This window comes from Oncorhynchus gorbuscha, linkage group LG12, assembly GCF_021184085.1.
Source record: "Oncorhynchus gorbuscha isolate QuinsamMale2020 ecotype Even-year linkage group LG12, OgorEven_v1.0, whole genome shotgun sequence".
In the NCBI taxonomy this organism is placed as follows: domain Eukaryota; kingdom Metazoa; phylum Chordata; class Actinopteri; order Salmoniformes; family Salmonidae; genus Oncorhynchus; species Oncorhynchus gorbuscha.
Genome location: NC_060184.1, coordinates 24,176,273 through 24,193,246, shown reverse-complemented (window position 1 = coordinate 24,193,246; position 16,974 = coordinate 24,176,273). Strand labels below are relative to the sequence as shown.

The 16,974-nt window shown below is 42.8% G+C and overlaps 1 protein-coding gene across 1 annotated transcript; it reads right to left on the bottom strand.

The window, feature by feature from the left end:
* Window positions 1-4,229: 4,229 nt before the first annotated feature.
* Window positions 4,230-15,979, bottom strand: LOC123991612 (protein unc-93 homolog A-like). Its single transcript, XM_046293240.1, has 8 exons — window positions 15,798-15,979; window positions 15,493-15,674; window positions 14,885-15,114; window positions 14,532-14,654; window positions 5,620-5,831; window positions 5,365-5,500; window positions 5,164-5,295; window positions 4,230-5,068 (listed from the first exon to the last, which is right to left on the bottom strand). The coding sequence occupies exons 1-8, from the start codon at window positions 15,885-15,887 to the stop codon at window positions 4,758-4,760; spliced, it is 1,416 nt and encodes a 471-aa protein (XP_046149196.1). The 5' UTR covers window positions 15,888-15,979; the 3' UTR covers window positions 4,230-4,757.
* Between the last annotated feature and the right edge of the window lie 995 nt (window positions 15,980-16,974).

Here is a 16,974-nt window from a genome sequence, read left to right as displayed (position 1 = left end):
CTCAGCGAGCCAGTCCCTCAGCCCATCCAGCAGTCCACCCAGGTCAGCGATGCCCGATTGTCCCTCTCAGACAAATATGACGGGATCCTTACCACTGAGAGGCCAAAGGTTGCCACAGTCATTTCCGTTGGAGTGGGCCACAGCCATGGAGGAGCTGAGTTCCAAAGAGAGGTTCAGGGTCGTTCTTCGATCATCCACCAGATGGCAGAGAGGGAAGTGATCGCCTACTCCAACTCCGGCAAGGTGCCCAGACCACTGCGGAGTACACCCTCACCTTCCGGACCATGGCGGCCTCCAGAGGATGGATTTAGCAGCCTCCAGACGGAGCTGGCATGTTGCAATAACAACCCCTCCTTGGACACACTCATAGCGATGACCATCCATTTTGATAACCTTCTTCAGGAGTGTTAGCACCTCTCGTCCTCCTCCTATGGCCATCCTGAGACAGAGCCTAAACCCATGGAGGTAGGGTCCACACATCCTCGTGGCAGAGCGACATCGTCGGAAACAGTTGGGGCTCTGTCCCTATTGTGGTCAGAAGGGGCCCCAGCTTCAGCAGTGTCCAGTGTGTCATAACCAGGGGTCCACGAGGGCAGAGGGATAGCCCGTGATTATTTGTCTCCCGGGGTTGGGTGAGTATTCCATCATCTCTTTCCGCCAAACACTTTCTGCTTTCAATTTCACTGGCTGGCTGTCCCTTGTGTTGTATCTACAGCTCTATTGGACAAGGCCGTTGCCTCCTCCCATACCCGCTCTCCTCTCCTTTTCCGGTCCAAGCCCTGGATAAACAACCATTGGGATCCGACACAATCACACACATCACAGCACCGTCAACCGTGGTCCTTCTGTAGCTCAGTTGGTAGAGCATGGCGCTTGTAACGCCAGTGTAGTGGGTTCGATTCCCGGGACCACCCATACGTAGAATGTATGCACACATGACTGTAAGTCGCTTTGGATAAAAGCGTCTGCTAAATGGCATATATTATTATTATTATATTATTATTATATTAACCTCATCATGGGACCCATGCACCAGCAAAGCCTTCCCTTCCTCATCACCACCGCACCCGTACACAAAGTAATCGTCGGCCTCCCGTGGCTCCAACATCACAACTCCACCATTTCCTGGTCGAGGATGAAAATCACAGCCTGGGGACCAGGATACCGGAGGACCTGCTTTCCCGTACCCTGTGGTTCCACGCTAGTTGAGAGTCCTGTAAGTGCCCTCCAGCCCATCAATCGGTCCTCCCGTATCGTAGGTCCCATGTTTTGGGACTTAGATGTGGACCTTTCCCAGGCTCTGGAGAGGGAACACGTTCATGATACCTGCCCTCCAGAACGAATCTACGTTACCACGGGGGTAAGAGATCGGCTGTTGACCTGGGCACACACATCCCTCGCCACTGGACCTCCAGGTATCACCCACACCATCCATTCCCTCTATGAAGTACTGATGGCCCACCTTGGTGAAGGATGTCACCCACTATGTCAATTCATGCTCCATATTTCCCCTGCACACTCCAGCAGGGAAACTACTTCCCTTCCCGTGCCTCAGCGGTCATGATCACATCTGTCCATAGACTTTGTAACTGATCTCCCCTTTCTGATGGTTTTACCACTATGGTTGTTGACAGATTCTCTAAATTCTGTCATTTTATCCCTCTCTCTGGAAAACCTACCACTCTCCAGGTCACCGAGGCACTACTCAAGAAGGTCTTCCTGTAATATGGCCTTCCGTAGGACATTGTTTCCGACCGTGGTCCCCAGTTCGCGTAGCAGGTCTGGAAAGCCTTTATGGAGATGCTAGGGGTCACGGTCAGCCTCGCATCTGGGAACCGGGCTCTGTCCAATGGGCAGGAGGAGAGGACCTACCAGGAGCTGGAGAGGTTTCTAAGGAGTCCCTGCCAGGACCAGAAGGGGGAATGGGCTCAGTTCGTTCCCTGGGCAGTAAACGCCCATAACTCACTTTGACACTCCCTTCCGGTGCATGCTGGGATATCAGCCGGGCCTGGCTCCGTGGACTCCGAGCCAGACCGAGGCTCCTGCAGTGGACAAGTGTTTCCGGGGGCACAGAGGTGGTATGGACCGCCACCACAGTGAGGCTCCTGTGTTCCATCCTGGTAATCGCGTCTGGCTCTCCACCAGGAAACTCCTGCCCTCAGGGCTGTCCTCCTGGCCGGCATCATCCTGCGGCTGGAGCCGCGTAACGGGGGGTATTGTCTCGCCGTATCCTGCTCCCTCCCTCCGGTGCTTGACGTCGCCAGTCTACTAACCACTGGTCCACTGGTTCATTTGTATCATTTCATTATTTAAACTTCTGCACCTGTTTCCTGACTCCCGGCGTATACGTTACATATAGAGATCCACAAAACCTCTAATTTTGTCATACGAAGAAAAGTGTCCCATTGGGGTAGGCACATGACTGTGTCAGAATCATGATATCCAGATTTCCTCTTACTGGATGTCATTCCCCCACATAATTAAGTGATAACGCCCAAGAAGCCTGTGTTTGGAGGATATATGGGCACGGGTGTTGTTAGGCCTGAGATGAAGTTGAAGGCCGGCAAACTGTACCAATATATCGTCCAAACACCGGCTTCAAGGGCCTTATCACTTTTATACAACAGGTTGCCAACATATTCATATAATGATTGACATACAGTACCAGTCCAAAGTTTGGACACACCTACTAATTCAAGGTAAACATTTCTTTAAACTATTTTCTACATTGTAGAATAATAGTGAAGATGACAAAACTATGAAATAACACATAGGAATCATGTAGTAATCAAATAGCCACCCTTTGCCTTGACGACAGCTTTACACACTCTTGGCATTCTCTCAACCAACTTCATGAGGTTGTCACCTGGAATGTATTTCAATTAACAGGTGTGCCTAGTTGATTTGTGGAATTACTTTCCTTCTTAATGCCTTTGGGCCAATCAGTTTTGTTGTGACAAGGTAGGGGTGGTATACAGAAGATAGCCCTATTTGGTAAAAGACCATGTCCATATTATGGCAAGACCTGCTCAAATAAGCAAAGAGAAACAACTGTCCATTATTTTATGACATGAAGGTCAGTCAATACGAAAAATGTAAAGAACTTTGAATATTTGTTTCCATTGTAGTCGCAAAAACCATCAATGGTGAAACTGGTTCTCATGAGGACCGCCACTGGAAAGGAAGACCCAGAGTTACCAGCCTCAGAAATTGCAGCCAAATAAATGCTTCACAGAGTTCACAAGTAACAGACACATCTCAACAACTGCTCAGAGGAGACTGTGTGAATCAGGCCTTCATGGTCGAATTGCTGCAAAGAAACCACTACTAAAGGATATCAATAAGAAGAGACTTGCTTGGGCCAAGAAACATGAGCAATGGACATTAGATTGATGGAAATCTGTCCTTTGGTCTGATGAGTCCAAATTTGAGATTTTTAGTTCCAACCACAGTGTCTTTGTTAGACGCAGAGTAGGTGAACGGATGATCTCTTCATGTGTGGTTTCCACTGTGAAGCATGGAGTAGGTGTGATGGTGTGGGGGTGCTTTGCTGGTGACACTGTCTGTGATTTATTTAGAATTCACTGCACACTTAACCAGCATGTCTGCCACAGCATTCTGCAGCAATACTATATCCCATCTGGTTTGCACTTAGTGGGACAAATAATTTGTTCTTCAACAGGACAATGACCCAACACACTTCTAGGCTGTGTAGGGGCTATATAACCAAGAAGGAGAGTGATGGAGAGCTGCATCAGATGACCTGGCCTCCAGAATCACTCAACCTCAACCCAATTGAGATGAGTTGGACCGCAGAGTGAAGGAAAAGCAGCCAGCAAGTGCTCAGCATATGTGGGAACTCCTTCAAGACTGTTGGAAAAGCTGGTTAAAAGAATGCCAAGAGTGTGCAAAGCTGTCATCAAAGAAAAATGTGGCTACTTTGAAGAATCTAAAATCTAAATATATTTGGATAAAATAAAAAAAATGTTACTACATGATTCCATATGTGTTATTTCATAGTTTTGATGTCTTCACTATTATTCTACAATATAGAAAATAATAAAAAATAAAGAAAAGCCCTTGAATGAGTAGGTGTGTCCCAACGTTCGACTGGCACTGTATTTTCATGAAATGTTATTTTGATTAATTCATAGTATTTCATCCTTGCACAAGATATAGCCCCGGCACAAATCTAGGGTTGCTACCCAAGCTGGATGTTTGTTCATTCTATCGGTTCGGTAGCCATAGACATGACCCAGTCATTCACTCTTTTTGTTCTGTATCTATGGACGCAACACAAGCGTTCGTTCTAAATGTTCCATTGCCATACTGACTGGCAACGTTCTTATCCCAAGCTTGCTAGCTAACTTAGTCAACAACAGAAGCTGTGTTCATTACTATGGGACAGCTGGAGATCGAATTTGGATATTGAAACAATGTTGCAAATGTCAAAGATACAGTCAGCAAGGTTTATTCAAATCTCCTCTGTTGAAAACTAAATGTTCGTCTAAAAAATGTGAGATAATGTCTAGATGCTTTTCATAGTGGAGATCAAGTTTAAATTGCCTGGCTGGGCTGATGAGACAGTGGATTGCACAGTCAGATGAAACAGAGTAAAAAGGCATTTTTTTAACGTCATAGATTTAACTGGTGGTAACTTGTGGAGTAGACACCGGCTGGAAAACGGTTTTAACCAATCAGCGTTCAGGATTAGACTCACCTGTTGCATAAGTCTACATATCAAATCCACACATTGTCTACAAGCTGGTCTGAGCAATGATGTGATGTAGGTTTTTTGAGTAGTCTGTGTATTGGTCTGTGTCCTTTTTATAGTCTTTGTCATATACTCCCTCCTCCACCGGAAGTGTAGGATTGTTGTGTTCTTGGTACTCTGCCCACAAACAGGTAACCATGGAGAGAATCAGAACTCCAAGGAGGATGTAGATCTTGGTGTCTAGACAGATGAAGGTACTGTAGGCAAAGGCTATCACGAACCCCAGGGACTCCCACATACAGCAGTTAGCAAACGCTGCCTCTTTTTGTCTGGGGAAAAGAACCCCATACAGCGCTGCAAATAAAAACAACCACTGTTACCTCTGTTCTGTACAAAATGTTTGATATACCTAGCATGTTACGGTAATACATTTCAATAACTCAACTCACAGTTGGTTTGTGCCTGCCATACTGCATCTGCCATGCCCCAGAGAGCAGGAAACACAAAGAACACTGGCAGCTGGTCTGGGTGAGGCCTCCAGAACAACAGGGCCATGATACAGGCAAAGTTGTTCGCCGCAGCTGTAAGAGCGGTGAGTAATAAGTGATTTGATGTTAATGTTAATGTCCTTATTGGAAAGCTCTTTTTACCCAAGCAAAACAGTGGGGCTCTTCCAGTGTATTCTGCCAGCCTCCCAAACATAAAGGAACATAACGAATTTGTGGCTCCAAAACATATCATCGCATATCCTACGTAATGGATTCCTAATGAACAGGTCACATAGTTCTGCAAAAGAAACAACAAAAGAAGTTCACAAACAACTTTTAGCCACTCTTCCGTTGGTAAAGAATTCTTGAACATTGGATTCCTCAAGGCAGGGTAAGAACCATGTATCGTCTCCTCACCTTTGTGTATTCACCGGAGAGGAAACTCTGCTCAAAGCCACTGTACATGGACAAAGGGATGAGAATGATGAGTCTCTTGTCTTTCAGGAGTGTAAACGTGGCCAGGAAGGTGCTCCAGAATGGTTCTCTGTTCCCTCGGAACTCCTGGGCCTGATCTCTGTCTATGTTATCCAGAAATACTGCCACTATGATCATGGCCAGCACACCCACCCCTAGTACACAACAGAAAAAAACATTAGAACATTTCAATAGCATCAACCTGCAGGGCTGGATTACCAAACAGTCATGCAGAGCTCATGCCCCAGGCCCCCGATGTATGAAATGTATGTATGTATGTGTGTGTGTGTGTGTGTGTATATATATAGTTTGTGGACACCTGCTCTTCGAGCATGTCATTCCAAAATCATGGGCATTAATATGTTATTGGTCCCCCTTTGCTGCTATAACAGCCTCCACTCTTCTGGGAAGGCTTTCCATTAGATGTTGGAACATTACTGCGTGAACTTGCTTCTGTAAAGCCACGAGCATTAGTGAATTCGGACACTGATGTTGAGCGATTAGGCCTAGCTCGCAGTCAGCATTTCAATCCATCCCAAAGGGGTTCGATGGGGTTGAGGTCAGGGCTCTGTGCAGGCCAGTCATGTTCTTTCTGTATGGACCTCGCTTTGTGCACGGGGGCATTGTCATGCTGAAACAGGAAGGGGCCTTCCCCAATCTTTTGCCACAAAGTTGGAAGCACAGAATCATCTAGAATGTAATTTTATGCTGTAGCGTTAAGATTTCCCTTCAAAGTAACTAAGGAGCCTAGCCCGAACCATGAAAAACAGCCCATTATTCCTTCTCCACCAAATTTTACAGCTGGCTCTATGCATTTGGGCAGGTAACATTCTCCTGGCATCCGCCAAACCCAGATTCATCCTTCGGACTGTCAGATAGCAAAGCGTGATTCATCACTCCAGAGAATGCGTCTCCACTGTTCCAGAGTCCAATGGCGGCAAGCTTTACACCACTCCACCCGACTCTTGACATTGCGCATGCTGATCTTAGGCTTGTGTACGGCTACTCGGCCATGTAAACCCATTTCATGATGCTCCCGATGAACAGTTATTGTGCTGATGTTCCCTTCAGAGGAAGTTTGGAACTCAGTGGTGAGTGTTGCAACCGAGGACAGACGATTTTTACGTGCTACATGCTTCAGAACTTGGCGGTCCTGTTGCTTCCGGTGTTGCTCTTAGATGTTTCCACTTCACAATAATAGCACTTAGAGTTGGCAGGGCAGAAATTTGATGAACTGGCTTGTTGGAAAGGTGGCATGCTATCATGGTGCCATATTGAAAGTCACTGAGCTCTTCAGGAAGGCCATTCTACTTCCAATGTTTGGCTATGGAGATTGCATGGTTGTGTGCTCGACTTTATACACGTCAGCAACGGGTTTAGCTGAACTAGTCGAATCCACAAATTTGAATGGTGACCACATACTTTTGTGCATATATAGTGTATACAGTGGCAATAAAAAATATGTGAACCCTTTGGAAATACCTGGATTTCTGCATAAATTGGTCATAAATGTGACACAGTCTGCTTAAACTAATAACACACAAACAGTTATACGTTTTCATGTCTTTATTGAACACACCGTGTAAACATTCACAGTGCAGGGTGGGAAAAGTATGTGAACAATTGGATTTAGTAACTGGTTGACCCTCCTTTGGCAGCAATAACCTCAACCAAACATTTTCTGCAGTTGCGGATCAGACCTGCACAACAGTCAGGAGGAATTTTGCACAAATCTGTTTCAGTTCAGCAATATTCTTGGGATGTCTGGTGTGAACCGCTCTCTTGAGGTCATGCCACAGCATCTCAATCGGGTTGAGGTCAGGACTCTGACTCGGCCACTCTAGAAGGCGTATTTTCTTCTGTTGAAGCTATTCTGTTGTTGATTTACTTCTGTGTTTTTTTTTGGTCGTTGTCCTGTTGCATGACCCAACTTCTGTTGAGCTTCAATTGACAGAGCCTAACATTCTCCTGCAAAATCTCTTGATAAACTTGAGAATTAATTTCAGTCAATGATAGCAAGCTGTCCAGGCCCTGAGGCAGCAAAGCAGCCCCAAACCATGATGCTCCCTCCACCATACTCTACAGTGAGGATGAGGTTTTGATGTTGGTGTGCTGTGCCTTTTTTCCTCCACATGGTTGTGTGTTCCTTCCAACCAACTCAACTTTAGTTTCATCTCTCCACAGAATATTTGGCCAGTAGCACTGTGGAACATCCAGGTGCTCTTTTGCGAACTTCAGACATGCAGCAATGTTTTTTTTAGACAGCAGTGGCTTCTTACGGGGTGTCCTCCCATGAACACCATTCTTGTTTAGCGTTTTATGTATCGTAGACTCGTCAACTGAGATGTTAGCATATTAAAGACATTTCTGTATGTCTTTAGCTGACATTCTAGGATTCTTCTTAACCTAATTGAGCATTCTGCACTGTGCTATTGCAGTCATCTTTGCTGGGCGGCCACTCCTAGGGAGAGTAGCAACAGTGCTGAACTTTCTCCATTTATAGACAATTTGTCTTACCGTGGACTGATGAACATCAAGGCTTTTAGAGATACTTTTGTAACCCTTTTCAGCTTTATGCAAGTAAACCATTCTTAATCTTAGGTCTTCTGAGATCTCATTTGTTCGAGGCATGGTTCACATCAAGCAATGCTTCTTGTGAATAGCAAACTCAAATGTTGTGAATGTTTTTTATAAAGCAAGGCAGCTTTAACCAACATCTCCAATCTCATCTCATTGATTGGACTCCAGGTTAGCTGACTTCTGACTCGAATTAGCTTTTGGAAATGTCATTAGCCTAGGGTTTCACATACTTTTTCCATCCTACACTGTGAATGTTTAAATGATGTATTCAATATAGACATGAAAAATACAATAATTTGTGTGTTATTAGTTTTTTCTATTTTGTTGCATTACAACCTGTAATTTAACTAGATTTTTATTTGGATTTCATGTAATGGACATACACAAAATAGTCCAAATTGGTGAAGTGAAATGAAAAAATTACTTGTTTCAAAAAAACAAAAAAAAACAAAGCTTCCTTCACTCACGCCGCCAAACTTACCCTAGTAAAACTGACTATCCTACCGATCCTCGACTTCGGCGATGTCATCTACAAAATTGCTTCCAACACTCTACTCAGCAAACTGGATGCAGTTTATCACAGTGCCATCCGTTTTGTCACTAAAGCACCTTATACCACCCACCACTGCGACCTGTATGCTCTAGTCGGCTGGCTCTCGCTACATATTAGTCGCCAGACCCACTGGCTCCAGGTCATCTACAAGTCCATGCTAGGTAAAGCTCCGCCTTATCTCAGTTCACTGGTCATGATGGCAACACCCACCCGAAGCACGCGCTCCAGCAGGTGTATCTCACTGATCATCCCTAAAGCCAACACCTCATTTGGCCGCCTTTCGTTCCAGTACTCTGCTGCCTGTGACTGGAACGAATTGCAAAAATCGCTGAAGTTGGAGACTTTTATCTCCCTCGCCAACTTCAAACATCCGCTATCTGAGCAGCTAACTGATCGCTGCAGCTGTACATAGTCCATCGGTAAATAGCCCACCCATTTTCACCTACCTCATCCCCATACTGTTTTATTTATTTACTTTTCTGCTCTTTTGCACACCAATATCTCTGATCATTTATCATTCCAGTGTTAATCTGCAAAATTGTAATTATTCGCCTACCTCCTCATGCCTTTTGCACACAATGTATATTGACTCTCTTTTTTTCTACTGTGTTATTGACTTGTTAATTGTTTACTCCATGTGTAACTCTGTGTTGTCTGTTCACACTGCTATTTATTTTTATTTATTTTTTATTTCACCTTTATTTAACCAGGTAGGCTAGTTGAGAACAGGTTCTCATTTGCAACTGCGACCTGGCCAAGATAAAGCATAGCAGTGTGAACAGACAACACAGAGTTACACATGGAGTAAACAATTAACAAGTCAATAACACAGAGAAAAATGCTTTATCTTGGCCAGGTCGCAGTTGCAAATGAGAACTTGTTCTCAACTAGCCTACCTGGTTAAATAAAGGTAAAATTTAAAAATTTAAAAAATTCACCACCTTTGCAATGAAGCCCCTAAATAAGATATTGTGCAACCAATTGTCACATGTTCTGTCACATGATCTGAGTGTATATATACACCTGTTCTGAAATGCCCCAGAGTCTGCAAAAGTACTAAGCAAGCAGCACCACCAAGCAAGCGGTACTATAAAGACCAAGGAGCGCTCCAAACAGGTCAGGGACAAAGTACAGATCAGGGTTGGGTTATAAAAAAATATCAGAAACTCTAAACATCCCACGGAGCACCATTTAAATCCATTATTATGTTTTTTAAAGAATATGGCACCACAACAAACCTGCCAAGAGAGGGCCGCCCACCAAAACTCACGGACCAGGCAAGGAGGGCATTAATCAGTGGCAACAGAGACTCTGAAGGAGCTGACCCTGAAGGAGCTGCAAAGCTCCACGGTGGAGATTGGAGTATCTGTCCATAGGACCACTTTAAGCCATACACTCCACAGAGCTGGGCTTTATGGAAGAGTGTCTGGAAAAAAAGCAATTGCTGTAAGAAGAAAATAAGCAAAAAACATTTGGTGTTCACCAAAAGGCATGTGGGAGACTCCCCAAACATATGGAAGAAGGTACTCTGGTCAGATGAGACTAAAATTTAGCTTTTTGGCCATCAAGGAAAACGCTATGTCTGGCGCAAACCAACACCTCATCACCCTGAGAACATCATGTTTTTCATCGGCAGGGACTGGGAAACTGGTCAGAATTGAAGGAATGATGGATGGCGCTAAATACAGGGAAATTCTTGAGGGAAACCTGTTTGTTTTCCAGAGATTTGAGACTGGGATGGAGGTTCATCTTCCAGCAGGACAATGACCCTAAGTGAATAGTTATGCATGCTCAAGTTCTGTTGTTTTTGTCTCATTTCTTGTTTGTTTCACAATAGAAAATATTTTGCATCTTCAAAGTGATATGCATGTTGTGTAAATCAAATGATACCAACCGCCTAAAAAAATATTTTTTAAATTCCAGGTTGTGAGGCAACAAAATAGGAAAAATGCCAAGGGGGGTGAATACTTTTGCAAGCCACTGTACAGATAGATAAACAGTACCAGTCAAAGGTTTGGACACACTTACTCAATCCAGGGTTTTTATTTATTTTTACTATGTTCTACATTGTAGAAATAATAGTGAAGACATCAAAACTACGAAATTACACATATGGAATCATGTAGTAACCAAAAAAGTGTTAAACCAATCAAAATATATTTTATATTTGAGATTCTTCAATGTAGCCACCCTTTGCCTTGATGTAGCCACCCTAGCACCCTCACAGTATCTCAAACAGCTTTATGGGGTAGTCACCTGGAATGCATTTCAATTAAAAGAAGATAGCCCTATTTAGTATAAGACCAAGTCTATATTATGGCAAGGACAGCTCAAATTATCACGTCCTGACCATAGAGAGCCTTTATTTTCTATGGTAGAGTAGGTCAGGGCGTGACTGGAGGGCTAGTCTAGTTTATATTTTCTATGTGGGGTTCTAGTTTTGTTTTCTATGTTGGTGATTGGTATGATTCCCAATTAGAGCGAGCTGGAAATCGTTGTCTCTAATTGGGGATCATATTTAAGTAGCATTTTTTTCCACTTGTAGGTTATTGGATATGGTTTTGAGTTAGTGCACGTAGCATCTCTGTAGTCACGGTTTGTTGTTCGTTTATTGTTTATTGTTTTTGCTTTGCTAAGTTTCACTTTATAATAAATTATGTGGAACTCAACATACGCTGTGCCTTGATCCGATATTCATTCCAACGAACATGAAACAAATAAGCAAAGAAACTACAGTCCATCATTACTTTAAAACATGAAGGTCAGTCTATGCAGAACATTTCAAGAACTTTGAACATTTCTTCAAGTGGAGTCGCAAAAACCATAAAGCGCTATGATGAAACTGGCTCTCATGAGGACCGCCTGTAACGATGAGTGTCGGGAAGCAAGTTCAGGGAGTGAGTGTTTTAATAAATAAATGGAACATAATACTAAACAAGTAACATGAACAACGCACAGACAGAAAACAGAAACAATGACACCTGAGGAAGGAAGAAAAGGGAGGGAAATATACAGGGCAGGGACTCAAAGAGGTGATGGAGTCCAGGTGAGCATCAATGCGCTGATGCGCGTACCGATGGTGACAGGTGTGCACCATAACGAGCAGCCTGGTGACCTAGAGACCGGAGAGGGAGCACACTTGACACTGCAACAGGAAAGGAAGACCCAGAGTTACCTCTGCTGCAGAGGATACATTCATTGGAGTTACCAGTCTCAGAAATTGCGGCCCAAATAAATGCCTCAGAGTTCACATAACAGACACATTTCAAAATCAACTGTTCAGAGGAGACTGCATGAATCAGGCCTTCATGGATTAATTTCTGAAAAGAAACCACTACTGAATGACACCAATAAGAAGAAGAGACTTGCTTTGGGCCAAGAAACACGAGCAATGGACATTAGACCAGTGGAAATCTGTCCTTTTGGTTTGAGTCCAAATGTGAGATTTTTGGTTCCAACCGCCTTGTCTTTGTGAGACGCAGAGTAGGTGAACGGATGATCTCCACATGTGTGGTTCCCACCGTGAAGCATGGAGGAGGAGGTGCGGTGGTGCTTTGCTGGTGACATTGTCAGCGATTTATTTTCAAATTCAAGGCACACTGAACCAGTATGTCTATCACAGAATTCTGCAGCGATTCACCATTCCATCTGATTTGCGCTTAGAGGGACTATCATCTGTTTTTCAATAGGACAATGACCCAACACACCTCCAGGCTGTGTAAGGGCTATTTTACCAAGACGGAGAGTGATGGAGTGCTGCATCAGATGACCTGGCCTCCACAATCACCTGACCTCAACCCAATTGAGATGGTTTGGGATGAGTTGGACCGCTGAGTGAAGGAAAAGCAGCCAGCAAGTGCTCAGCATATTTGGGAACTCCTTTAAGAATGTTGGAGAAGCATTCCAGGTGAAGTTGGTTGAGAGAATGCCAAGAGTGTGCAAAGCTGTCATCAAAGCAAAGGGTGGCTACAATGAAGAATCTTAAATCTAAAATATATTTTGATTTGTTGTAACGTCGTTCGTCTGTTGTAAGAAGAGAGTCAGACCGAAATGCAGCGTGTAGGTTACTCATGACTTTAATGAAGTTAATCGCGGTACATGAAATGACTGAATAAATACAAAAACAACAAACGGAACGTAAAAGCTATTACAGCCTATCTGGTGAACACTACACAGAGACAGGAACAAACACCCACAAAATACAACGCGAACTCAGGCTACCTAAATACGGTTCCCAATCAGAGACAACGACAATCACCTGACTCCAATTGAGAATCGCCTCAGGCAGCCAAGCCTAACTAGACACACCCCTAATCATACACAATCCCAATTAATACAAACCCCAATACGAAACACAACATATAAACCCATGTCACACCCTGGCCTACCCAAACATATACCAAAAACACAAAATACAATGACCAAGGCGTGACATTTGTTTAACACTTTTTTGGTTACGACATGATTCCATATGTGTTATTTCATAGTTTTGATGTCATCACTATTATTCTACAATGTAGAAAATAGTAAAAATAAAGAAAAATCCTTGAATGAGTAGGTGTGTCCAAACTTTTGACTGATACTGTATATATACATAGAGATAGGTGGGCCCCCAAGTGGTATATGATAGCAAAATGTGTAGAATTTCAGGAAATTTGCTTTTAAACAGCACATTTTATTCTCTGCCCCATGGCAAAATGTGTAGAATTGCAGGGAATTAGCATTAAAATTGCAACATTTCCTCTTAGCCTTGTTGGATTCTAGCTTGAAATATACTTATTAATGTTACCATGCTAGAACTTATTGATTACTTTAGATATAAGGAATGTATATGGTGGGGTCAATGAAGGGTGAATAGGAAGGTGGTGTATGGAAAGTTACTGAGTGAGACAAGGGGAAGAGCTGAACGTTATTTTTCTGTTCAAACATATTATTGTTGAATATCAATGCTACTAAGGAGGGAGGCGAAAGGAAACAGCTAGTCTCTGCTGAGGCAGGTCAGCTGTGGAACTAGGAAGGAGAGAGGAATTCGACTCCAGGTCAAGTCAACAGATGAAGTGAAAAGAAACCTTTGGGAGGGGGGCCAGAGAAGCCCATCACAACGACCCTCCTACTACAGCTCTATCTCAAACACATACATTTCCACACCCACAAAGGTTCTAGCATCAGGCAGGGCCATGACTACACCAGTGAGAGGAATCAACTAAGTTCCTGCCTAGCAACATAGATGTATCGGCTATCTATATGTGTAAGGAGTTGACCCCACCTAGTAGGAGGTTATAAATATATGTGCTTGTGTAATCATACCTTGTCTTTCAGCTGTATGACCCAGTGGGTGGATAAACTTGTTTTGAACTTTTCCTAGTCGTCTGTTTGTGTTTTTACTCTGTTTGTTCAGAACCTAACAGCCTCATGACAAAATGTGTAGAATAGCATTATAAAACTGTAGCATATCAGTAAATGTGCTTTGAAACTGCAGAATTTTCTCTCAGCCTCATGGCAAAATGTGAACAAAAGCATGAGATGAGCTATAAAACACCACATATTTTTTTCTCTGCCCCATGGCAAAAAGTGTAGAGTTGAGGGAAGTTAGCTTTAAAACTGCAACATCCTCTCTCTGGACCATGCCAAAATGGTGTGTGTGTGCGGAGGGAGGAGGGGTTAAATGCACTATTATGGCTGTGTCAAACTGTAACACTGACAAACAATAGTAGGTTCTTACCAATATAGCAGCCGACTAGTGTCCAGACTAATTCTTGTGCTGGTCTTTTGGTCGTGGAGTTTACATTGATATCAATGCACACACCTGCACCACAATATTGTAGATCTTCCTCAGAGATGTCAGCTAGGAGAACATAAATATATCATTATGACAGATGGTACCATAGAGGATGGTTGGGCAAGAACACCTCTCATAATGTACACTGCACATGATGCATCTCATTCACTTTATCCTACAGTCACCCTTTAACTTAGAAATGTTACTACTTTCACAAACAAATTGCATTTGTTCTGTGTGTGCATACTTGTGTGTGTGTGTTTGTTTGTGTGTGTATGTGTGCACTTGCTACTTACGTATATCTGTATCTGAACCAAATATCAACGACGACATGAGGTTTCCCCATACAGCCGAAGACTGGAATATCAAGAAAAATATGCCAAAGTACTTATTGATAACATCCGCTGCTGCCTTGTTTTCTTTAGGGGCCTGCAGGTTGCCACAGATGGTGAGAAGGGTGCACTTGGCTGACCATAGTGGAGAACCTCCCATACCCAGGATCACAGAGGTGGGGATCAGAGTGTACCTAGAAGTGGACAGATTAATATGGTTAGCATCAGACACTGCCTACAGTTTGTAAACTAACACAGCTACTGACAGGCCAGTCCAGGAAGCCTAGCGGAGAGGGATAGGATTCATACCATGTGTGTAAACAACTTTGTCGATGGACACTACTTTCACATAATTAGTTTAAGTTACTCACAGAGTACTGAAATAATCCCAACTCTACTTGGTAACAACAAGTTAATATATGTGTACTATGCCCAATGTTTTACTCATTGAGGTAGGTAGGTACATGATTAGTTGTATTGTAATTTTGCTCTTAAATCACGAAGAAGAAACACAGCTTGTTGAAAGTTGTAAACAATGAAGGTCTGAACAGGTTTTAGCCAGTTTGCTTTACCATCCTGGATAGAGGTTCCCAATTGAATAGGTCACATAGCAGCCCATGCCGACAACAATAGTCCATTTGCAGCCCAGGTTTTTGATGAGAGTGGGTGTTAGGAACATGGATGACAGGATGATGGAGGCATAGATAACACTGAGAGATGTCACCCCCATCCCATCCTCGGCATTCAGACTGCTCTGTAACACAGGAGAGGGATGGTGCCATCAACTATCAACAACCAGAAATTGCAGTGTTGAATTGTACCTTAATATTCAAACAATCGTCTATTTAATGATTGACACGACAGTATCTTGAGTTACCTGTAAACTCTGAAGTCCTCCATACGCTGTGAACAGAGATAAAAATCCAATGGATACCACCAGAACATTTTTCATATTTCGGTCTATCATTTCTGCAACGTGAATGCCTATAAGAAAAGTATATTCCAGATTACAACTCCACTGGATGGTTGTCAAAGCAAAGTTTTAGGTAAAAACACTGAGCCTTTATATAGTGAAGCTGGTTAAATTGGGGACAAAGTTCATTCCGTTCTACTGTTAGATATGTGTCCTCTGCTGAAGAGCTCTTACAGGGTTAACACTGTCATAAAAATCCTGGAAAATAAATGTCATTTTAAAATGTTTTCCAGGCCTGGAAAAGCAGTGGTGGAAAAATGACCCAATTGTCATAGTTGAGTAAAAGTAAAGATACCATAATAGAAAATAAAAATAAAAGTGAAAGTCGCCCAGTAAAATACAACTTGAATAAAAGTCTAAAAGTATTTGGCTTGAATTATATTTAAGTATCAAAAGTAGACCTATAAATCATGCCAAATTCCTTAATAAAACCAGAAGGCACGATTTTCTCGGTTTTCTAATTTACAGATAGCCAGGGGCACACTCCAACACTCAGACATAATTTACAAGCAAAGCATTTGTGTTTAGTGTGTCCACCAGATTAGATGCAGTAGGAATGACCAGAGATTTTCTCTTGATAAATGCATGAAACCTGCTAAGTATTCAAAATGTACAGACACCCCAAAAAACGACTTATGTAGTACTTTAAAGTATGTTTACTTGACTAGCCTACTTAACACCAATGTGGAAATGTTTTGGGAAATGATCCAATCTGAAAAATGTTGGAAAAGTAATGGAAATGAATCATTTCTGATAATTGAAATTATTTAGGCAAAATACAAAATATTTTATCAATCAAATCAAAATCAACATATAAACCAGGCTCAGAATGGACTTTAGTGCGTCTGTTGTGTTTGCGCACATCACTTGCATCTGTGCAAGAGGAGTGGGCCGTTGCTCAAAGAGAGGGAGAAAGTCGGACATTGCAGTGGCAGGCAGGTAGGTAGGTAGGCCTAGTCTATAACATATGATAGAGAACAGACTAACTAGGTAGCCAATTCAAAACAAATATTGTTCCCTATAGTTAACTGTTTAGCTATTATTACCATGATTCATGTTTTCGTCATGTCCCCAAAAAACT